We start from the raw sequence: 24,544 nt of genomic DNA on the forward strand, positions 1-24,544 counted from the left end.
TCCTCCTCCCTGCGCTCTCTACCTGCTGCTGCGTCGCGCTGCTGTTGAGTGTGCGCACTCACTGCGCAATGGACACAGAACCATCTGTTACCGCCAACACTCGCTTTCAAATGGATTATGAGACCAAGATTTTCCCTCACACCGGCGGCTATGGACGCTACAACCGAATCGTGGTCGTATTCAGCTGGTTCCCCAACTTCGCGGTCATGTTGAATCTATTTAGCGACGTGTTTTACACCCTAATCCCGGACTCGTACCACTGCAAACCCGACCCGCAGCTTCTGCCTTCCACTTTCCTCCTCAGCAACTTCACCAGACAGGGGTACCTCAACCTCACCATCCCCTGGGTGAACGGTACCGGTCTCAGCCACTGTGAACTCTTTAAGTACACATCCAACACCTCAGATTTTTCCGAAAATGTGCCCAGGGAGAGGGTGTCCTGCACCAAAGGGTGGGAGTACGCGCATGTAGCCGGGCTCCAAAGCAACTTTGTTACTGAGGTAAGACACCGTTAAGCGTACAGGTCATCACTCAGGTCTGTATGGTTGGAGTTTGGCACTAATAAAGGAGTTAGAAACAGGGATGGAGAGGTGGACAAATTCACTAAAAGTTAGTTTAAATCCTCGTTTTTAGGCTGAAAGAAGCACAGGGAGCCGGATTGCTTTTAAAAAAAGATTTTCTGGATCCAATTTGACTGCAGGTTATTGGTTTATCACATAGGTCTGTATTTCTGAGAGAAGACAAACTATTTCCTAGGTCCCCTCACTTAAACAGCTATTTGAATAGTTTGGTTTTGCTCCAAGATGGTGGTGCTGAGCTGGATTTGTTCTTGTTTCCACTGGGTAACAGCAGTGCATCTCTCCTGGAAGCTTGTGTGGTTATAGAGAGGAACGTTCACAGCATTCAGTCAATATTTGCTCACTTGAACATTTAAAACCTTGCTGCTGAGTCTTTTTTACACTCTTGCTTATCTGCTATTCTGGCACTGTGTTTCCCAGGGTCACAGATAAAAGTTCAGCCAGGCAGTGGACAAAAGACTGCTGCTCAGACCATTTAAATACAGTATATATACATCTGCATTAGGGCTTATAAACTGAAGTGTGTGAAAAGAAATAAAAGAAATATAGTGGAGATTGCATTCAATATCTCTTCTGACCCTTGGTTTCTGAGAGATTTCCAAGCTGAATATGGATCCTCTTTGATCGTCTTGTGTCTTGTGCAACTACGCCTGTCAGTAAGCAGCAGGAACTTGTTTATCTTCTCCTCAGTCTGTTTTAGTGGACTTCAGCTATTCAAGGATCCATCCCAGTCTGCAAATATTGATAAAGAGTTCTAACAAAAATATCTGTGTGACCCTGTACAAACACCACACAGGTGCACACACATTAAAACAACAGTATTTGAGGCAGTCACTAAACTGCAGCAGTGAGAGTTACGAGCATTGGTGGAGAGTGAGGGCTGTCAAGCTGGATAAATAGGTCATTATCGGTAATTAGCCCAACTTGTCCTCAGAGTATTGTCTGTGTATCTCTCGGCTTCAAGAAGTACTGGCAGTGAGGAGACTCCCCCCCCCCCCCATGATAACCTGTGGCGCTGGGAAGTCTGAGGCATCCACGTTCCTTCCTGATACCCTGAACACCTCGTTCACCATGAACAGCTTCCTCTGTCCGTTACGTCATTCCCTGCGACAAAGGAAAACAATAGTAAAGGAAAAATTGACCAGAGGACAATGGTGGCAATCAAAACATCTGAGAGTGCAGTAGTCCTGGACTAACTACTGTAGATCCAAATGTTTTTCTTCGAGACAGAGGTGTTGATTTAACTGGCTGCTCTCATCTCTGAGGTTATTGTTTATAGCGTTGATGTTGGTGATGGTTTGTGACCACTGTTCTTCTTTACTAAAGCCCTTTTCATTAGCTTGCCACATGTTTTTCAGACTTGATACACGTTTGTGACCAGTGCCCCAGAAGTTCAGACAACTATTTGGCCTCTTTGTGTCCAGTTAATCAGGACAACTTCCCCAAGGGCCCTCAAACCCCCCAGATTCAGTGTGGTAATTGTGTTTCGGTAATTTGATTGATTGTAAATTTCTCGGGGTTAGGGTTACAACAACTAAGGCAGAATATCATTTGGCATTATAAGGACCTAAAGATGGGTCTTGCTTTATTACCTGAGGTCCTGTGTTCAAGAGATACACTGTGACGAAATCTAGTTTTAAGACCTTTACATTGTGCTAATATTGTAGGCCTACATATCCCTAAATTCATTTGTGTTTACTCAAATAACCACACAGCAAACAATGCCGGTATGTGATGACCAGCATAGGGTTACTGCACACAATGCACACAGAGCTGTTGAGGGAGCAACGGCGGGCTGATAGAGGTCCAAAGAGGTCCAGTGGCGTTTTGATACAGTGTGAAGTTGTGCCAGATATTCTGATTGTTAATGTTAGCTTTGATCCCAAACTTTGTAGCCATGTGTTTCTGTAAAATGCTCACTGTCTTGAAATACCCCCAACTACACACAAAAGACATACCAGAGGAAATGGAGGTGGAGGCAGAAGAGTGAAAGGGGGGTGGAGAAGAATTTTCTTCCAAGCAGCGACTGGTACTAACAAGGCGTAGAGCTGCTGCCATGCTCTACTATGAGCACTACTTTGTTCTAATGTAATAACACTGTCAGCAGACATCTTAACTCAATTAGAAACGACATGATCTACATTCCTGCTTCCTCACAGAAATTTCTCTCTGTTTGTGACTTGACTGGTAGCGTGCTACTTTCCACATGTGACGTAGTCAAATTACGATGAATGCAGCTTGTTGCCGACAATTTGTTCTTGTAACTTCTTCTTTGATTTTACGAATTCCATTTTTATAAAGAAATTGAGTTGTCCACATATTTATGATTTATATACTTCACTCAAAGGTTATTTGGCGTGTGCTTCATATATACTGCAAATCACATCACTTTACTGCTGTCCATTTTCTGAAGAATACTACAAGATATTAGCAGTTTCAGCTGATGGCAGTCAACTGAAACTTGGTTAAACTAGGTCATCCAACAGCATGAGATGAAACATGAGAGACATGGAAAACTATTGTTGCTTTCAAGAATGCTGTAATGTCAGTTGTTTTAGTGTCAGCCACCAGAAAGCAGTGCATTCTCAAACTATGTTTGTAATTAAAATCCAGAAGACAACAACAAGCAAACATGGGGGATGTTTCAAAAGTCTCCAATCTCAGTTATTCACACAAACACGAAGCTGTTTATCCTGTCCTGCTGCGTCACTGTACAGTATCAATGTAAGTTTGTCCAAAAACAAAGGGCATTAAATGTTCCCTGTAATGAGTTACCTATCTCAATGTTTTCAAAGTTTCAATTTCAGAATTTAATTATGACTCTACAATAAAATCCACTGAAACCAATGACTATCAGAAACATTAGTTTCTGTATGATTGATAAAGTTATGGGAACTATTGCGTGATTAAAGTTAAGGGATGATGATATTTCAGTTTTTTCATTGTCAACAAACCACGAAAAGCTCCAAAACAACAATTAATTGATTCCACTAACAAGTTGTAGAAAAAGCCTATTAACTCTTAGTCTCTTTTTAAACCTAATCGAATGGCAGTGCTGTCAGTTTTTGAGGCCTTTTTTTGTCCAAGTTTTTATTGAGTTTTGTTTTGGTCTGAGAATGTGTCAAAGTACTTCTTTGTCTTACTTTGCAGTGGAACCTGGTTTGCAGTGACTACTGGAAAATCCCTCTGCAGCATATCTGCTTCATGACAGGATGGATTCTGGGATACATCGTCCTTGGTACATTGTGCGACTGGTAAGTAATAATCCTATTTTTGTACAAAACCCCAAAGTGTTTTAGATATTAGATCAATAAAACAGGAATCATGACATAAACATGTGACAAATTGTGTGAAATATATATATTATTATGATTATATAGACTGATATTATAATTACTTATTTAATCTTTAGATGAAAGCAATACGACTGTGCCTGTGTGTTTTCAGGTTGGGTCGTCGGCGCTGTTTCCTCCTCTCCATCATTCTGTCCAGTCTGGTAGGGGTGGCCGTGTGTTTGTCCAACAGTGTGGTGGTATTTTTGCTGCTGCGTCTCTCTCAAGGCACCATGCTCGCTGGCGTGTTTGTATCCTCGTACATTGCCAGTGAGTATTCTGCACAAACATTCAACTGTTGTCCCACTTTTCCAACGGTTAAACTTCCTTCAGCCTTATTCAGTAATCGACTTCTCTGGGGGATTGGGGGAAAAAAATCCTCAGCTTCCTCAGACTCACGTCTTTGTTTATTTTACAGAGCACTTTTAGATTCCTGCGCTTTGCTCTGAGTCTGTCGTTGGCCATGCTTATGCAATGTCACGTTTTTGCTAAATAGTATTTTACTGTTTTCATTTGTTTTGGGGATTTGAATGTACACAATCAAAAAAAATTACACAAAGTATCAAAAGGCACACAAATGTGATAACAAAAAGGCAAAATAAGGAACTGATGGGTAAATAAGAAAAGAATAGTGACACATGGACAGTGCTGCATATCCATTTGTTCACAGTCCAAAAGAAGTGTCATTAAGTGTCATTAGGGGGAAAGTCCCTCAACGCCACACGTTCCCCAAAGTCTTGGTCTCAATACTGAAGAGTTCTCTGAACTACTGGTTGATAATAATTGAATATAAGTTCATTTGGATTTATCTTTATATTAAGTTTTTTTTTTACAGCCTGTTTCTTTTTGCTAAAACAGATATTTTCTCTTCTAAATCTAAAGTTATGTCAATGTTACATAAGGTTAATGTGATAAGTCGTGGCCTTGTGATACTCAGCGTAGAAAAAATTGCTGTTACGCTGGTTGCATGTAGGTTCCTGAGTTTGTGTTCAAGCAGACAGAAACTGCACAGTCAGTAGTCACTGTTTTAGTGCTTTAATCACTGAAAGCAAACAAAAATCCTTCAGATTGTAAGATAAATAAAAGTGCCCAACGCAAGCCTTTCTGCTAACCGGTGAGCTATATTATCAGGCAAAGATAAGAAAAATCCCATTATGACCTTACGGAAGCAAGAATAAATCCCGCCTATCTTATACCATCTTATCTTTATGTTAGGAAACAGCTGAAATCACGTGATATTTTTATTTCTGATGTCTGAAAGTCAAGAATAATACCTCAAAGGCAATATATTGACAGTTTGAAGTCAGTTTAATGTGTATGCTACAATGTTATACCGGTGATAGGTCAAGAGTTTAACCTTCTGTGGTTTCCAGGTGATTGCAGATAGCAAGACTTGACCAGTATAGTGAATAGATGCATCTATGAAAAAGATCTCACATGCTCTGCAACCTCAGGAGATTATCTGTAATCGCTTCCCATCTTCTCCTCATTTGATGTTTTTTGTGACATTGTTACAACATGTATGTTATCTGTTCAGCTTTCTTCATTAAGTCTCTCTGATAACATAAAGAATAATGTAATTACTTCCATCAGATGATAACCACGAGTCAGATAAATGGGAGATTATTGTATTAAGATGCTAACAACACATTTGGTTGTTGGGTGAGAACCTAATAAAGTTTGATAGAACACATAACCCTCCTTTTTAATTACATTTAACTTGGAGGAAATGCTGGAGGCTCAAACACACCAACCTGGAGCCAGAACTCTACCCACGAAGGTATTAGGTTGCTCTTTATGCAAGAAAATGTAAACAAATTGTGAATATACTGAATTGTTAGACGAAAACATAACAGTTGTTTGTCTGTCCAGTGACAACGCCCTTAAGATGTTTTTTTTTAGTACAAATTAATACATAGTCGGTGTCGGCTGTAACTAGTTTTGCAGCCACCGTAGTTTCTCCTGCACGCTCCGAGGGATGAGCTGTATTCAAATGGTTGCAATCTGCAACTTCACCGCTACATGCCACTAAATCCAGCACACTGGTCCTTAAAGATTTCAATTCTTGTTTAATTGGTGACGTCTGTGGTTACTGGTGGCAACAGCAAGTGTTTTTTTTTCTTTAACTGCAACAAATACAACAGAATAACAACTCTACGCAGGGCAACCAGACAGTTACATGCTGCATGCATTGTTTTATGTGACTTCCTTGTGTGTTTGAAGGCAATCTGAATCCAGTGTGGAAATGGGACACCCTGCTGAAAAAATGCCATCTTTGAATAATATAAAAAATGGGGTTTGATTTAATGAAAATCTTAACGATTATAACTGTAAAAGTCGCAATTTGATTGGCATGCACATATTGTGTCATTTTCTGTTGGTAGAAAATGTGTGTTTTTTTTGTATAGTAACTGCAAAAAAGGTGTACTCACCATTGGTATATAATATATATTGTTTACAAAGTCAAGAAAAATATGGACATTATTGCTTTTGCGTGGGTTTGTGACTGACTAGAAGAGTTCTGGGGGAATTTCAGATGACAAACATAAGTGTGTTGTGCTGAGCTTTGACTGACAGCAGGCAGATGGTTGGTTTCTCTTTACTTCTACCATTCAGCTGTCCTCTTTTAGGGGCTCTCCGGTGTACCTCTGTGATGAATATTTAGCTCCCCTTCTACAGCATGACTTATCTGTAATGAGATGTCACTGGCTGGTACAAATACTCGGTGTATCAAATACAGTGTGTTTTCTCTCTGGAACTCTAAAACAAGAGTGAGGCGGCATAGGAATGTAATTACGTTAGCATTTGTAGTAACTGAACACATTCCTGTGTTAATGGAGGTGGTACTCGGTAGTTTTAAAGGGGTCTCTTCTGAAATACACACCAATACTTAATTCTGTTTGACACACACACACACACACACACACACACACACACACACACACACACACACACACACACACACACACACACATATACTCCCACATTCCTGTGAGGTCAGGGCTAGATTTTGTTTTTTTAGGTTAGGCAGATGTTGGGCTGGGCGGGATGAGGGCCTGAGAGAAATGTTTCTCAGCAATGTCCTGCCAGCACTGCTTCTCCACAGAGAGGAGAAAACAATAGCAGGACAGAACTGAAGGCAAGGAAGTGAACAGGAAGTGAGCTCCTCATTTTCTGGGAGGGGGTGCAAAGAGAATCAGTGCTCTTCAACAGACTCTCACACAGCTTGACAGACTCCAAAACACGTTTACGTCAGTACCAGAGGTTAAGAGTTCTTAAGAGTACTCTCCTAGCAACTTTATCTGGCTTGTTGAACTTGTTTTTTTAGATGGTATGCATAATTTAGCTTTGCTTTAAACTAGGGCTGCACAATATGGTAAAAAATAAAATTATATTCAGATTATTTTGACAGCTATCGCGATATGATTCCTGATTAGTGCAAGAGTAATCATGTTTGCGCAGGCCTCCTCTCTACTTTAAACTAGCAAACACTGTGCAAATAGTTTGTAAAGAAAAAGAAAGAAAAGGTCAATTCCACATGATCCAGGACACTGGAAATATTTGTAAGATCACATCTGGGGACCCTGGGTCTGTAAGCTAAAAGGAAGAGAGTAGGGTCTGCATACATGAGATGCATCACTTCCTATACACTTTTAGGGTTAATTTAACTCCTTGCAGTGCCCTCTTTATAAAAAACACAAGAGAGTAAAATGTTCAGGTATGTGTTTTTCTGTAACCATACCATTACATTTTTATCCTGAGCGGGAAAGAGTTAAGAAATACTGGCAGCATGAGTTTAGGCACATATAATTCACTAAAAGGAAACACATGGTATATGTTTTCAGTTTTATTCCATAGGATGTATTATGTTACAATCTGTTTCTCATTGTTTTATAGGGGGATTGGAATGTGAGTATCAAAAAGCATTTTGAAAGAAGAGAGGTTTATTGTAGCTCAGGTTGTATTAACTGGGTAAAATACATTAATTTAATATATTTGTAATTGTCCTGAAAGGTTGATTTTCCCACACAATAATGGCATTCATTTATATATGAGAATAAGGATTGTGAATGCTTTTTCTATTACTATTCATGTTGTTTGGTTGTTGATAACCAATAAAGCCTTTCAGTTTTGATTACATTTTTTAAATGATGCCCTTTTCAGGTACTTGTCACTTAAGTTTTACAGTGTTTATTAAAACCTTTGTCTGCTGAAAACCCAATAAAAAGTAAAAAGTTTGTGCAGGTGGGTGGGATGTAAACCAAATAAATTGAATATATATGAAACAAATCCGATGCCTTAATCAGCATTACTTACATGAAGTTTGAATCATCCAGTAAAAACACACTTCAGCCAGTAGCTTTATGTGTGAAGGGTTTATGTCCTGACAGGCAACGGATTGGTTTTGGACAAATGTATTAGTTTTGCTTCAGCAGTGTTTTGATGTTATCTGTTCCCATCGCTATGTCAGGGTTGGAGCTGTGTGACCCTCCCCATCGTCTGATGGTTGCCATGGTCAGCGGCTTCTTCGCCGTGTTCGCAGAGCTGCTGTTGCCGGGCATCGCTGTCCTGTGCCGCGATTGGCCCGTTCTCCAGGCTGTGGCCACTTTGCCTCTGCTCCTGCTGCTTTCCTATTGGTGGTAAGTCATATGACAATATGTGGGGTGCGTAGGTGGACACACCCTGTTTGTATTTGATGAAGCATTAAGGGCAGTTTATTATTTTACAGTGGCGTTCAGTGTACCAGTCTCACATTGTGACACAGTATGATATGTTTGACCTTTTTGGAGTTGCTACTGCTCTAAGCTTTATAATAGCCACACCTGGATTCACATGTAACCACATGTTTAAATAAATCAAATCTTACTTAAATAAATGTGTGAGATACTCAGAGTTAGTTCAGTTACAAATTACAAATATACAACATCACAACAAGATAATTCAGTCACACAAAGCAGTTATCACACACACACACACAGACAACATTCACAAGTATTATACACATGCAAGTATAATCATAAAGTCCTCAGAAGAATTAGTCTCTAACTAACAGTTTGTTTTACAGCTAATTCCAGTAGTAAGATGTCTTCTCCTTGATTTAGAATGAGGCCATTAGCTCTGAACTCAACTGTGGAGTCTTTATTCTTGCCAATAAATACCAGGAAAAAGAAATGTGCTCATCTTTTCACACTTTGCTTCAATGTTATAGCGAGTGTTTGAGCTCTGTATCACTCTAGGATATGACAACAGAGTTGTTTTCCTCAGCTGTGCGTCTGTGTTTCCTGAGTCTCCTCGCTGGCTGCTGGCCACAACTCAGATCCCCCAGGTGAAGAGGAGCCTGCAGGAATTCTCCACCAGGAACGGTGTTTGTCTGCGAGATGAAATCTACCCCGGTGAAACCCTGCTCTCAGGTACACACACACACACACACACACACACACACACACACACACACACACACAAAACACACAAACACACAAACACAGACACAAACTGGCGTCAAAGTTTTTCTTCCATAAGAAAGTTTAAAACCCGTCAGCCCCCCCCCCCTCCAGTCTCACAGAAACCTATTTAATTGTAATAAAGAATTAAAATATTGGGTAAACAAGCAACAAAACAAACATTATCTTGATATAACATTACCGAGAGCATGAACAGGATGTCTCATGAGTGACTGCACAGGAAAAATACATTTCCCAAACTGTTTTAGACACAAAGCTCTCTCTGAAAGCAATACCTCTTTTTCTTTTCTCACAACATCAAAATCCACCTTGTACTTCCCATGTGGATTCATCAAAATAAATTTTTTCAACCTAAATGTTGACATCCTTGTTATCATCAGAGCACTCTGTTGCAGTTGCAGCCCTAATTTATGTGGGAACACCTAACCCCTCTTTCCCATTACAAATATTTCCTAAAGCCACACTGCGTCTTCAGATTTTATGTTTTGTGCCACAGTCCAAATCCCAAAGCCATTCAGTTTACCATGTCAGAAAAAAGCAGAAAATCCTAACAATTGAAACGCTAGAACCAGTACATTTTTAAATGATAAATCAATTCTCAAAATAGTTGCTGATCTAAATCATTCACCTTTAAGTTTGCTCGGCATGTTTTTTGGCTCTCGCCCTTTTCTTTTTTCATCCTCTGTTTCTGTTACAGAGATAGATTCAGCATACGGAGAAGACTGTCGGCCGCAGTACTTTTCAGTTCTGGAGCTGCGTTGGACTCGTGTTATCTGGAAGAACTGCCTCATCCTCAGCTTCACACTGTGAGTTCTTATTCTTAGCAACTTATTTGGTGATTGTACTTTACTGATTTCACCCATGAAATGTCCATGTCATGATAAAAGAGAGGTGCATTAAGTGTATTAAGTATTATATAACTCTCATCTCATCTAATCCAGATTCATTGGAACGGGCATCCAGTACTGTTTCACCAGAAACCTGCACAGTTATTCCACCAACTTCTACTTCAGCTACTTCCTCCGAGTTATTACCGGAGCACTGGCCTGTATCTTCATCTGCTTGTCTGTCAATCACTTTGGTCGGCGTGGTATGCTTCTGCTGTCTGCCATCATCACTGGACTGTCATCGCTGCTGCTGCTGGCTCTCACTCAGTGTACGTTACATCCACATCTTTTCTTTACAACATTATTTTACTTTAATAACATTTGCGCTTCAAAATTGATCCTGGATGAACCTCCAAACAAGCAATTACAACTTCTTTAAAGGGTTCAGGAAATCATGTATGTATGTACTTATATTTTGGAAATATAATGAAGACATATAGGTGACATACATTTTCCATTGTCTAACATGTTAATTGGGAAGTGGCAGTAACAATAGTAAATTATTGGTGCCATAAATTTAGTAACTTGTAATATTTTCTGATGACAACTGTTTAAACTTAATGAGACATCATTGGGACCACTGACATTACTTTGTTCCTTGAAGTAAGCAGTGGTGGTCTAAAGGTTACAGAAGCGAGTTCAATGGTTTAAACCCCTGGACCAGCACGATAAATCTGGTTGGGGAAAATGAAAGGCAGCAAGGCCATCAGATCAGTCTGTGTTTGTACTGAAGAACTACAATGAATTTTCCATATTTTATAGTAGAATAAAAAATTGGACAGATATTTTTATTTAATTCTCTGAAGACTCTGTAACAGATGTTGACTGTTGGCTGTTCATGAACCCATGAACTGGAACAGATAATTTCTGCAGGCTTAGATATGAATGAAACTGTAGATTATATTCTCATCCTCCAGGTCAACATGGGGCTGTAAAAATAAAATGCTTATGCCATATTGATAATTCATGTGACAGGTTTAAAGGTTGGGATCATGCAAGTTGTGGGTCCCTAGGTCAGAAAATGTTGATTGTCTCTGCTTTAAATGGTGCTGCAGAAAATGAATAAGTTGTCCCTTTCTGTGTCAGACCTGCATGGAGGCCTGGTGTTGGTGCTCTCCGTCGTGGGTCTGCTGTTCTCTCAGGCTCTCGCCATGCTCAGTGTGTTCTTTGCCTGTGAGGTGATGCCGACTGTGGTTCGGTAAGTGTGACAAGGCTGTCAAAATGCTTTTCTTATTGTCAACAAATCCCATAAAAAGACCAAAATGAACAAGTTAATCCTACTGAAAACTTGCCTGTGTAGCTAAAACCTGATATAATTTACTTGAAGTGTGTATTAGTTGACTGCTAAAAATATTCTCCTACAATTGTGCGAGGTTCCCTTGTTTGAATAAGGTTTGCCTAAAACTACAGTGCCCAGATGTTTTAGTGAATTATTTAGCCTTTTTAAAAAATTAAACAATATATTTGTGGAGATTTATTCTGAACAAATAGGCGAGAGGCTGAGTGCTACGTGGAGGTTGGAAGGTATAGAGATAAAGGAAAACAATGCCAAGACGGTATATAATGTATTACACCTTGACCCCTCACCCTGATGATTTTTGTTCCTGTTCCTGTTCCTGCTCCTGCTCCTCTTCCCTGCCTCAGCGGTGGTTGCCTCGGCCTGGTGCTGGCAGCAGGTAGTGTTGGCATGGCCGCCTCCTCCCTGATGGAGCTCCAGAATAACGGTGGCTACTTCCTCCACCACGTCATCTTTGCCTCCTTCGCCGTTCTCTCCGTTCTCTGCATAATGCTCCTACCTGAAAGCAAACGCAAGCCTCTCCCAGACTCCCTGAAGGAGGGCGAGAGCCAGCGCAGGCCTCCTCTCTTTCTGTCACGGCCCGACAGGGACAACCTGCCATTACTGTGCACCCGGCCCCCTTTGTCGGAGTACAACCCTGACAACTATTCCCGCTTGGTCTCTGCCACCAGGAAGATGTTGACTAAAGATAATTTGCCTTATAGGATTGCGGTGCCAGGTCATCCACCTCTGCTGTCAGACAATGAAACACAAGGAGAGGAGGATGAGAAACTGAGGGAAGCTGTACCTTAACTCTATTAACAGACCCTCCTCATCCTCCTCTGGACAGACTTGGATTATCCCTCCTCCTTCTTCTACACATACCTCTACAGACAGTCTACCACCATCCTTCATTTAATTATTGTCTGGCTGGTCATAACTCAACTGAAGAGCTGACCTTGGCTTGGATGAAGTGCACTTTAGAGCAATGGCTCCAAGTCTATAACTTTTCAACAATAGATCATTGTCTTCTTATATTTTGCACTAGAAGCCGTTATTGTGCTGTGACATTTTCTAATGTACATTCAAGTTCTGCACTAAAAAACAGTAGCCTTCTTTAGCTAAACTTTTTTTTCATCCAAGCCTTTGTGAGAGCTAAAAAAACAATTATTACACTGTTGATTATGTTGGCCATTGCAGCTGAGGCCACACTGCTCATCTGTGTGAAGGGATTCAAACCAAGTTTCACCAGAGAAGCTCACTCAACCGTGCGGTCGCTGTCTATCATGTGAGCAGCAAACCTTTGTCCATTTATTAGTTACTCATGCATTTTTGATTAGGTCTGTATTAGGTCCGTCTGATTCACTAGCAGTGCTGAGAGGATCCCAACAAGCACCGGGACAAACAACACCAGTTCGCTGTTGTTTTAGAGTTTCGTGTTATACTTGTGAAGCACACAAGAGGGCGCTAAATGATGCACTGATCATTGAATATGATGATGGATATTTCTCTTTCCTTCCTTGTGCCGTTACCAAACCTTATTAATCCAAATATTTTCCTGAGAAGTATTTTGTCAAATATTTGGATGTATTTTTGTGGGCAAATAACGCCAATGCCCAACCTTGTTAGGTTATAATCTATTATTTAAAGGTGCTATTTTTACACAACTTTTCTCTTCAAACACTGAAAGTAGCTGTAATATGAATTTGCAAATGTACTAACCACTGTAGCTGACAAACAAAATGTAAATAAAGATAAAAAAGTAGTAAAATGATATGACTGATTTCAAAGCCTTAGAATTTAACATCACCAATCTTAACTGAAGAGCATTAGATATTTTCACAGTTACTCCCTGATATAAGTCCTCTTTTTATATTTAATATTTAAAGAACCCCTCCAGATTTGTATTAAGACATAACAGAGAAACTTTCCACTTTCAGCAGGAAATAAAAACATATTTATGAGTGGAGGGGGACTTTAAGGATAAATAGTGAGGACATTCTGTCACGTTACTGAAAAGGATGCTAAACTCTTCAAGGTTGCCGTGTATGTAATAGGAGACAAACACACTATTTGATTGGCCTTCAGGAGCTGCCATTGTGTAATAGTTTATAATTTCACCTTCAGTGAGCCAACAAAGGTGCTTTTGTATTGATTGAAGGTCCTACAGTCGGTCAAAGAAATGCATGTTACCATTTTATTATGTGGAATCTCTTTCCATTGAATGTTTGCCTATCCGTGTCCTTTTCAAGTGAAAAGTGTTGTTACTTAGAAGTATTGACTTGTTTTTATCTTAATTATGCCATCACTTCACAGAACTTAATCGACCCCAAAGTAAAAACAGTGGTGGAAAAAAGCCACAGGGATGTCTTGCATCTATGAGGCGTTACCCTCTCAGAACACTAGATGGAGCACTTCTCTTGGACATGAACTGTACTGCTTCCTGTGAAAATGTCAGTATACTGATGTTGAGGAATATTTTTGTGTAAGTGTATTCAGATTACATTTGTGTGACTTTATCGGTATCGGTAACGTTTGCCCACAGCAGCCTCTTTCTGACAGTCTTATGTTGGGCTACAACAGCCAGACCAGTTCAATAAACTCAACTTGGTCCATCATGATAATAACAGTGCCAGCGTCTTTGTTACGATAACTGTAAAACTGTTGTATGTCACTGGTTATTGGTTATTAACCTGCAAAAAAACCCCATGAAGATCAGACAAGAAACAAGCTGTTAAACAGTAAAACCATTAACAGAGGTTTTCAGATTTTATTTGAATTCATGGACAAACTCTTGAAGCACATACACTCAGCTGCATTGGCAAGCGGCCTATGAAGGTGTTAATGCAATAAGAGCCTGTAGAGCCAGTGTGAGCAGAAGGGCCAGTGTGCTGAGTGAATGTGCGGGTCCAGCGTTGGGGTAACCGTAGCTCGTCCTACACGTATTCTTCACCTCTTCATATGGAATAGGAACATCATCTGGATTTGTACCATTCAGGCTGTCACGGACCTGACACACAAAGATAAAGACTGTCAGGCAGCAGACAGAAAGGCATTGTGACACAGCTGCCAAAGAACATGTTTACTTTTATGACTCCAATCATTTGAATGCTGTTCTGTATATAGAATTTATCTGACTGCTTTTGACTAATCTACTTTATGACATTTTGCTTCTACTTTACATTGCTGTGGTCACTTTGTATAGGAAGTATACAAGGAATAATAATAATGGAGTTTCTTCAGTTAGTAAACGGATCTGGGTGTATAAACTCAGCGGAGTTCCCCCTTTGAAGACAAAGTCCGGAAATAAAGTTTGCAGTGCTGCACAGATATGCAATTTTTAAAGCATATCAGATGTTTTTGCATGGAAGTGATATCAGAAACACACACTGGGCTTAAGGTTGACATTGTCTATTCCTCACCTTCTCAGCCTCTCCTAGGACACGGAGTAAGTTCTTTCCCAGAGCAGCTTTGACCTCCTCATCAGTCCATCCTCTCTTCAGCAGTTCAGCCACCACTTTGGGCACCTTGGACACGTCCTCCAGACCCTCTGGTAGTCTGAGAGAGATTTTACTCACAATTAACAGTTTTTTGTTTTGTTTTGTCTTTTACTGTCCAAAAGCTAATGTTTAAATCAACGTTGGAATGTTTTATACTAACCTTGTAACTCCGTCATAATCTCCACCAAAACCAATAATGCCCACCCCGGCCACTTTCTTTATATGGTCAAAGTGATCTATGGAGAAAGCAGTAACCATGAGAACAAATTTACAAATGTTAATATTTAACCAAGTCTGCGGTAGTCAAGGTCACAACAGTCTTTTACCAGCAACATCTGAGAGCTTAGCGGTCTTGCTGCAGGTCACATAGTCATTGTAGAAGTTCACCATGACGATTCCTCTCGTTTCATTCTGGAGACAGACAGGACGTTACATGACTGTGAAACACTTATTGACTTCAGGATTCAGGATTCAATACTTTGTTGCCATACAACTCGGTGCAAGTTGCTAGGGATTTGCTTCAGTGTGCTCAAGACATCAACAAAGTCAGAAGAAAAGGACACAGAACATGTAAATTCATATACAACACAAGGGCTCCAAAACATATAAGTACATATACAATATCCCACACAGGATCACACTTGACGCAGGCAGATAAAAAGGCATACTGTTCACAGCATACCTGGATGACAGTCCAGAAGGCTAGAGTGACAGATGTCAAGTTAAAATGACATGGTGCATAGGGATGCAGAGCGCAACCACAACTTTACAATAAATAAATCAATAAAACTAGTATGGGTAGCATAAACCCATATAGAGAAGTATTATAAAAACAATGTAAAAGATGTACAATTTATACATGCTCGTTGGGAGAACCTTTTTTCCAAAGGTACTGGTTCAAGGATGAAGAGCTGTTTAGATATTAAGGCATATCATATGGAACAAGACACTTTGTCTTTTCTCCTTTGTTAGACAGCAGGCACTCTGTAGTTACCAGGAACAGGGAAAGACAGGACCTGGGCCAAGAGTTGCATTCAAACGCACACTAATAATGATGCACACAAGGGTAATGACCTCTGTTCTCTTATCTAGACTATTAGAGAGCCCATCTACTAGGGATAACTGAGTTGCTTTTTTATCGGTTTGTTATTTTACAGTGCTGCGCAGTAACCCTTTTGTTTTACTGTTTTATTGCCTGTAACTGGGAAACTCCCATTATGCATTCATCAGATGAACTGGACACAAGGTCCTGATTTACCACTTTCTACCCTATGGCGTGATAAAAAAGACCATTTAAAGGGGTGTGTTCTCTGAGATAACAAGCAGTAAAGGCTGGATGTGTTATCAAAGTCAGCTTCAGTAGGATGGTCATTTTACTGCAGTCAGGCCATCGATTGTCACTTTATTCTTCTACTTTCCACGTTACTCCACTATATTTCAGAGGGAAATATTATACTTTTTGTATGTAACATATTGTAAATTACACAAATTTTCCCCAACATTCCCAACAAAGCAATGTCTATTTGTTTCAGATGTCAATGAGTTGTTAGCAGTTCCACCAAAGAGACATTTACCTTACTAAACTAACTAATATTTCACAAAAAAAGAAGTTAAAAAACAATACATTTGTGGAGCAGAACTTTGTTTTTCTTCTTTCCTCTCTCATTAATAATCTCACAAACCTTTAAATTCATCTTGCAACCTGTTGAGGGGCCCAAACTCTAGGCTGGGAACCACTGGAATAAACTTGAACCGGCTACAGCACTGAAATGCTACTTAGACAGTAGTTTTAACAATATCTTGTGTAATATATAATAATACATCCCTCACAGGGGCCATTTTTCTTTTGATACCTTAAGTACATTTCGATGTTGATAATTTTGTACTTTTACTAAAGCAAAATTATGTAAGCAGGATTTGTAATTTTACATTAACGTATTGGTACTTTTATTGAAGTAAAGGATCTCACACATACACACATACACACACACACACTCACCACTCTCTTGAGAATATCATCTGGGACGTTCCTCTTGTGTGGACAGATGCTGTAGGCGGAGGAGTGGCTGAAGATGACTGGAGCTTTAGACATGTCCAGCACCTGGTTCATCACTTTAACAGTCACATGAGCCAAGTCGATCAGCATCCCCAGACGGTTCATTTCCACAATTAGTTGCTGTTGTAGGGAAGCACTGTGATTGTTTTATTCTATATATTGCTTACCTTTAAATTATTTAATTTCTATTGTCACTGTCCTTCTTCATGTCATAACAGTGTATTGTTTAAGCATTTTGACATTAAAGAGTATGTTTTCTGTCTGATTCAATCAGACTATAAAACATGAACTAAATAGTTTTTATACGCACTTTACTTAACACACAGTATAAAAAAGAAAATATTACATTGTCAATTGTATTTACATCATAGGTGTTTCTTACGTCACTTTCTAATATTCATACTTTAGGAAAACTATGTCAATATTTTGATTGTTAAAATACATTTGTACCAGAAAAGGGCATCATTTCAATTGTGAGACATTTTCATTTTTACACACCTTGAAGTAATGTTTGGTCATGCCTGTAATAAAGTGAAGTCGAATGAACACATAGCGAGTAAACCAGGACAAAAGTATACATTTAAGACACTAATCTGTAACTTATTACGGATTATAAAGGATAATATACCCAACCTTGTGAGAACACTGACCTTGCCAAATGGAGACAGGCCATTATGTTGAGATGGCTCTGATCCAGTGTCGACAAGCCAGTTATCCGCCCTGACAAGAAAAAAAGCAACAGTTTCCTGTAGCTGAACAGACCACTGGAAGAATAACCAGGGATCATATTTCTAGATTCTCTTGAATACTTTATTCCCAAGTAAATATTGTGATAGGCCACAAAAGGCCACATACAGCACTGTACTATGCAATAATATTACAAATATACATTAGGTACATACTCTGAACTCAGACAGACCACAGAAGTAAACAATAGGTGGTGGAGACATTTTTTAATTCCCTTTTAAGGTTTCATCTCCGCCACCTACAGTTACAGTAAACTTCCTCAGCTGTATATCAGTGATCAGGATGAGCTCTGCAGTACCAAACAGGCTCTTCCAGAGAATATGATACTGCTGCCAGGAGGAATCCCCCGTACTCCCCACAGCACAACCAACTACTACAATAAAATGCTGTTTACACATTAATGATCTAATGACATAACAGTCACAGCCCTTTTTCTGTATTTGTACTTTTATTTTTACTAACTTTAGGTTAACTACCTAGACTTTTACTTAGGCAAACTTTCAATGCAGGACTTTTACTTCTATATTTTACAGTGTGGTGATAGTAGTAGAGGATCTTGATACTTCCTCCACCACTAGCTCAGAAACACACGCTTACACACACTTGTATGACTGTTGCGTGTTGTTTACATGTGTGTATTTCTCTTTGTGTGTTTGATGGCATAGATCTGCTACACTGCTGGCTCTTACCAGGGTGTGTTGCAGGAGTGTGTGAGTGTGAGGTAGCGGACCCCCAAATGGTACATGGTGCGCAGCGTGCCCAGACTGCTGTCAAGTGAGTGACCCCCTTCCACCCCGATCAGACTGGCTGTCTTGTTCATTCTGAAGGCCTCCATGATGTCTGTGCAGTGCAGACATGAGGGATGATGGGTGATTCAGTATGGAAGCAGAGACAGGTATGAGCAAAGTAGAGTTGATACTAAAATGTCTCTGAAATTACTAGCACACTCACCTTGGCTACTGGTGGCAAACATAAAGGTTTCTGGGTATTTCTGACACATCCTGTGAACCACATCTATCTGCTCCAGTGTTTGTCGGACAGCATCTTTGTACTGAGTTTCACAGGGAACATAGGCTGACCAGAACTGAAAGAGGAACAGAGCATAATGTATGAATTACCAGCTCCACTGTGTATCCAAGGAATGTTTATAGAGCTCTTATTTTCCTAATTAGAACCATATTCCCTTTTTACTGGTTGATTTTATGAATACTTTGTTAATATCACCCAGTGTGAGAAACAGTATCTCTTTTAGGGACTCATGGAAAATGGCTGCATTAAAGTAGTTCAAATTGTTAAAAACAGTCACTTCTCAACAATACATACCACATTAAATAAGACCTGAGAGACGACACGTCTTGCCTATTACAATTACAATTACATCCAGTATAAAGATTTTTTAAAGTGCTTGATGTTCTTTACTCCAGCTTGCATAATACAAAAAGTTAGTTTTGTCAAGGTCATAAAAAGATTTTCCACCTGAATGATCTACAGTATTGTGTTAAAAATTGATAAGACATTTTACAGAGGTAGGCAGGAAGTTTATCAAGACTAACACTGAACAAATGTTTTTTTCTCTGTATTATCAGTGAGGTCCATGCAGTTATAATATATAATAGAATCAAATCCTAAATCTAAGAAAATCCTGTTTAAGATTTCAGTTAGGGGTCCATATGATTGTGTATTTTGTTTTGTTTAATTTTAAAACTACTATAGCTATCAAATAAATGTACGTGTAGTAAGAAGTATTTATTACATATTTCCCTCTAAAAGGTTACTTAAGTGTTTACTTAAGTACATGTATTTATTTACATTCCACCAATGCCAAATTTAGATTTTTGCTGCATAAGAAAAGTATCTCCTAGATTAAAGATAAAAAACTTAATTTGGGTTTACATGCTTAGGGTTGGGAGACTAGTAAATCTAAATTGAAGCTTGGGTTGACTATATAGATAACTGTGTCATCTGCGTACAAATTAATCTTCACTAGCTTAAATTTTCATCTAATTTTGTTTAATTACATGGAGAACAAACAGGTGTTAATGTGAAACCTTTTTACTACACTTTTTGTCACCCCTTTTTTGGGGTACCTTGGAACTGCTCAGTGCAACTACACAGCGTCTTAATGAGGAGGCGGTTACTGGCAAGGCACAGGTGCTTATGAAGTGGTTGAAATATATCAATAGATGTGATGTTTTGAGAGATATGCCTTACACCTCTGAATGACATGACCTGATTTATGTATTTAATATGATCTCTTTTGAAGACAGGACATGGGGCTCAGCAGATAAAGAACCCCCTTAACCTTGTAAGGATAGTTAGATTTCAGTACCCAGTACATTTTGTTCAGTATGTACCTGTGCTCCCAGGCGTCCCTCCTTGATCTTAGGGATGTTGGTGTGTGTCGTTTCAAGCGTATTAAGATCCACTTTATTGAGCTCATTGTTGAATTGCTTTCGAAGTTGCCAAGGCAGGTCATTATGGCTGAAAGTTTGCAAAATAAAAGGTCACACACTCATAGAACATGTCTAAAGCTCCATAAAGTGGGATTTTACAGCAGGGAAGTTTGGCGAGATCAGCACTAGAAATTGCTTCCAGAAGTAAACTTTTACTACAGAATGTATAATATATACTGCTGTTGCTGCGGGCCAACAGCAGATAAACAGCAGATAATATAATTAAAACAGTCATGAAAAGCAGATTTTACTTACAAAAAATGTTATCCCTTACCCATCAATGAGCGGAGTCTCAGACATCAGCTGCAGAGCTCTGGTCATGTGTTGATCCTCAGCTAAGCTGGCAGCACAAGAACTGAGCCCCAGCGCCAAATATAAAGCTAAGATAAACTTAGATAGCATTTCTTAAAATTTTTACACACTTTTAAATACTCTGCTCTTCTTTTTCTTTGCGTCACTAAGCTTTCTCCCTTGTTACCCTAATCTCTCTTCTTGACCTTTCTTTAACTTCTTAGTAATCCTGATTCTACCTACTGCCGCTGGAACAGATTTCTTTCTGGTTAGCCAATCAGCAATCTAAAAAAGCTTTTTCTTTCAGATTCTCACTCGAGTTTTCTGTCTGTTTCCATTCGATGATGTCTTTGAACATCAACACAGTTCATTGCTCCTCCTCTCGCTTGAGTCTGTTTCTCATTACAGCGTCACCAGTCATAAATACAGCACAGTAGCTCAAACATTCTTACACTCTCTAGAATCATTAACTAACACGTTAGTTAATGAATAATATTCCTTTTGAGTGCTTTTCTAAAGTTCACTACATATTGTTAGGACAATAATATCTCTTTATTTAACATGACATCATTCCCATGGCCTTGGAAAACTCAAAACTGTTACGCAGAATCAGCACAGCAGTCTGGCTTTAATCAGTGCTTCAACCATCTTGATTGTGAAGAAAAATGATTCTGAATTTTATACAAAGTTAGACTACATTTAGAGTTGGAGTACTTTCGAGTAATTGCCTTTTGAAATTTTCATCAACGTTCTACTACACTACAGTAATTTTATAGATAATTTACAGTAAAATTACAGTTCAGTAGAGTAATTCTGCAGCAACATACTGTTCATCGCTGGAGTTGATGTTTGTCCGGGAGCCACACCATCACTGAAGTAAAAACCTTTGAGCCCTCGTGAACTTCAGACACACAAATCAGCTCTCAGTCTTACTTCAAAGTAGATCTGGAGGTAATATGGTAAATTTAATATGAGGAATCAGAAGTTATGTCATTATTATTTGCATGGCCCTCACAAAATAAATTGTGATTTACAAATGGGTTTGATGCAGAATGTGTAATAAACACAAGGATAACGTTATTCTACTTTTAGGGCTACAACTAATGATTAATAGAAATTAATGTGTAGATTATTTTCTAAATCAATTGTTAGATAGAAAAAATTACTTTTTATAAGTGACATGTTTGAATTTTTTGTTGTCAGAATATTCAGTATACTATTAAAAAAGACAAAGACCACTAAATTGAGAAGCTGGAACATCTTTGCTTAAAAACCCAATTAAATGATAAATCAAAGTTGTTTAATTTTCTGTAAATCAACTCAATTAACTAATGATTTCAGGTCTTTTTTTTATTTTTGTGTATATTATTTTGTAGGATTTTGTAGTGTTAGTAAACTACCTTTTTTCCTTTTCCTGTTTTCCATAATAATAGTCGTTAAAGTAATAAGGGGAAACAAGATAACAACCAGAGGCTGATAGTGATTAATGCAACCTCAAAGTATTAATTTCATATTAGGATTTAACAAATGAGGGACAATATTGTCACTTGATGAGTTGCTGTGGTAATTTGTAGCAGCTGATAGTAGGACCAGGATTTATCTTCACTACAACATATAGGAATAATACAGTAGATGAGATTCCCGTCTGTGAGGCTTCCCTTATGAAAAACTGATTTATAGCCCCCATTAACTCCATCTTCTTATCTCCAAGGCTGCTTTTCCAATTAGTCAATAAAGATGATGATCTACAGTATATGACTCCCACTGTACGGGGTCAAAGAGTAAAAAGGAAATATTCAGTGTTCATATTTTGTGTTGCAGTGTTTTACAGTCTTTAATTTATAGATTCCACCACATTTCAGACAGTATGGTTGACAGTTATTGATGAGTGATATGAGTCTGATTTTCAGTCACAGGGTGGGTTCCATTTGTATGACATGTTTCTTTAAATACATATAGAGATAATAAAATAGATTAATAGATTGTGTGCCTTGAATTTGAACAATGTACACTTGTGTATTTCAGAAAAAAGTAGTTTTTCTTTTAACTGACCACAGTCTTTTGACTAAGAGCCTCAACCAACTATGATTTACAGAAAAAGTATGCATCACATCCATCCTTCTCCATTAGAGTCCACTAAAATGCATGTTTCTTACCATAATCAAAAGGGTTAACACATACCTTGCATGTATGTCATGTTTAACACGGACATGAAGACGGGCGATGATTTGGCCGACACATTCATCAACCACTGTTGTGAAAAATAATGCTCACAGTGGAAAGATGCATTCTTTATGTCACATGTTAAATGTGTTAAAGGTTAAAGTTGGTTAAAAATTTATTTTTTGGGCAAACATCCACCCACACAGAGAAGAAATCCCAGCTGGTCTAATTATACACATTCCTGTGCAGAGCATTTCTATAAACACAGTTACCGTTAGAAACCAATAGTGTACATTTAAAAAAAATAATTGAATGTGCTGGAATTTTCTGTTCTTACAGATTGAAAGGTTTGTAGATAGCATCATGGAACATGTATCATCCAGCTCAGCCCAGATAACCTTCAACCTCGGCCTCCGCCGTTGTATGTTAGTTTGTCTTTACTTAATTTCCTTTTATGCTTACGTAAAATAAAACTACTTTTCCTCTTGTTTGTTCAAGCTTGAGCAGGTTGTGGCACTGCATGGTGTGATGTCGCCTGAAGAACGGTAATGTACAGCATATACAAAACCAGAGATAAAATATTATAAAGTGGTCTTTTTTTTTTACATCAACTCCCCCTCAGAACCCTCCTTCGCAACAGATAAAATATTTATAAATACAGTATAGCAGACCCAGACTTGTTTAATAAACTTAACATAATGAATGAGTTTCCTTCTTGTGTTTACCTCATGAGGTGGTGGGCTAAATCTTCAAATCAGTGTCATCTTTTAAATCTTCTTTAAAACTACACATTTACGTTGTCATATGTTATTTTTTGTCACAGTCTTTACTTTTTTTGTTCTACTTTTATATTTATTTGGCAGTTTGTTATAATTAAAGCATCTGCATACTCTCATCTTAAATTATTAAGGCTTTTACGGTTGATTAAATTGTGTTTTATTTACTTGTAGTTTGTGTTTGTACCTGTTGGACACAGCTCCTGATGACTGTCTTCTGACAGGTCAACATCTTTCTTTAATTAAGTAGCAGTAGACATCTGATTTATTGTAAATGTAAAAACACTGATTAGTGCAGCTTTATACTTTATTTAAACATGCAAGTCCTATTTAGCTGAGAGACCTCTTTTGTAGGCGAGAAGACAGCAGCATGTTACAGATAAAAAAACGAGTCAGACAAAACTATTAAAAACAGATGACAGTATGAAAAAGGCCAGCTAACTTCCTTACACTGAAAGAAACCAGGTGAGGGTGGAGACAGATTACTTGGTCCCAAGCTGGACAAAATATAAGAGCTGACATTAAACAAAGATGCCTTTTGTAAATTAGGCATTTAGTCTTTGTATATTGTAACCAGATACCAGAGGTGGCAAATGTACACACATTCTTTACTCAAGTAGAAGTATAGATACTGGTGTAAAAAAAGACCCCAGTAAAAGTAGAAGTACTAATTCAACTTCTTTACTGAAGTAAAGGTGAAAAAGTGCAGGCTCTGAAATGTACTCAAAGTATAAAAGTAAAGTACTCTCTTTCAAGTTTTTTGTAAAGGAGAACTGAAACTTCAAATGTCTCTGTCTCTCTCTACTCCTTCATCTTTGTCATTGTTCTTTTTTTTTGTCATGTTACATCATGCATGATATGTACCATTTTTTAGGTTGCCAAGGCATGCAATGATGCAAAAGATTATATAATAATTGATCTGCCTGTTTTGAAAGTAGTAAGTACAGATATGTTTCTAAAAATGTAATGAGTAAAAGTAAAAAAATATATATATTCTGAAAAATAAATACTCAAGTAAAGTAA

General features: G+C 38.5%; 2 protein-coding genes across 3 annotated transcripts; one reads left to right on the plus strand and one right to left on the minus strand.

The window, feature by feature from the left end:
* Positions 1 to 14,162, plus strand: slc22a31 (solute carrier family 22 member 31). Its single transcript, XM_051379688.1, has 9 exons — positions 1 to 500; positions 3,729 to 3,832; positions 4,026 to 4,180; positions 8,382 to 8,550; positions 9,176 to 9,321; positions 10,070 to 10,178; positions 10,314 to 10,528; positions 11,346 to 11,457; positions 11,904 to 14,162. The coding sequence occupies exons 1-9, from the start codon at positions 69 to 71 to the stop codon at positions 12,346 to 12,348; spliced, it is 1,887 nt and encodes a 628-aa protein (XP_051235648.1). The 5' UTR covers positions 1 to 68; the 3' UTR covers positions 12,349 to 14,162.
* Positions 14,163 to 14,269: 107 nt separating this feature from the next.
* Positions 14,270 to 22,876, minus strand: dpep1 (dipeptidase 1). 2 transcript variants are annotated; one of them, XM_051379690.1, is made up of 12 exons: positions 22,764 to 22,876; positions 21,410 to 21,527; positions 20,566 to 20,646; positions 20,193 to 20,319; positions 18,790 to 18,922; positions 18,528 to 18,678; positions 17,742 to 17,811; positions 17,035 to 17,211; positions 15,362 to 15,446; positions 15,196 to 15,271; positions 14,958 to 15,093; positions 14,270 to 14,545 (listed from the first exon to the last, which is right to left on the minus strand). In XM_051379690.1, the coding sequence occupies exons 3-12, from the start codon at positions 20,610 to 20,612 to the stop codon at positions 14,366 to 14,368; spliced, it is 1,182 nt and encodes a 393-aa protein (XP_051235650.1). In that variant the 5' UTR covers positions 20,613 to 20,646; positions 21,410 to 21,527; positions 22,764 to 22,876; the 3' UTR covers positions 14,270 to 14,365. The 2 variants fall into 2 exon arrangements, with proteins under 2 accessions (XP_051235650.1, XP_051235649.1); XM_051379689.1 differs by lacking the exons at positions 21,410 to 21,527; positions 22,764 to 22,876 and having other exon boundaries at positions 20,566 to 21,358.
* Positions 22,877 to 24,544: the final 1,668 nt, after the last annotated feature.

This window comes from Dicentrarchus labrax, unplaced genomic scaffold (assembly GCF_905237075.1).
Source record: "Dicentrarchus labrax unplaced genomic scaffold, dlabrax2021, whole genome shotgun sequence".
Taxonomy (NCBI): Eukaryota; Metazoa; Chordata; class Actinopteri; family Moronidae; genus Dicentrarchus; species Dicentrarchus labrax.

Coding starts and splice junctions, on each gene's coding strand:
- dpep1 (XM_051379689.1), bottom strand. CDS start 20,693: ATGCTATCTAAGTTTATCTTAGCTTTATATTTGGCGCTGGGGCTCAGT. Junction 20,320..20,565: donor GAGACTCCGCTCATTGATGG/GTAAGGGATAAC, acceptor GCAAACTTTCAG/CCATAATGACCTGCCTTGGC. Junction 17,812..18,527: donor CACTCCTGCAACACACCCTG/GTAAGAGCCAGC, acceptor TTTTCTTGTCAG/GGCGGATAACTGGCTTGTCG.
- slc22a31 (XM_051379688.1), top strand. CDS start 69: ATGGACACAGAACCATCTGTTACCGCCAACACTCGCTTTCAAATGGAT. Junction 3,833..4,025: donor CTTGGTACATTGTGCGACTG/GTAAGTAATAAT, acceptor GTGTGTTTTCAG/GTTGGGTCGTCGGCGCTGTT. Junction 9,322..10,069: donor CGGTGAAACCCTGCTCTCAG/GTACACACACAC, acceptor TTTCTGTTACAG/AGATAGATTCAGCATACGGA.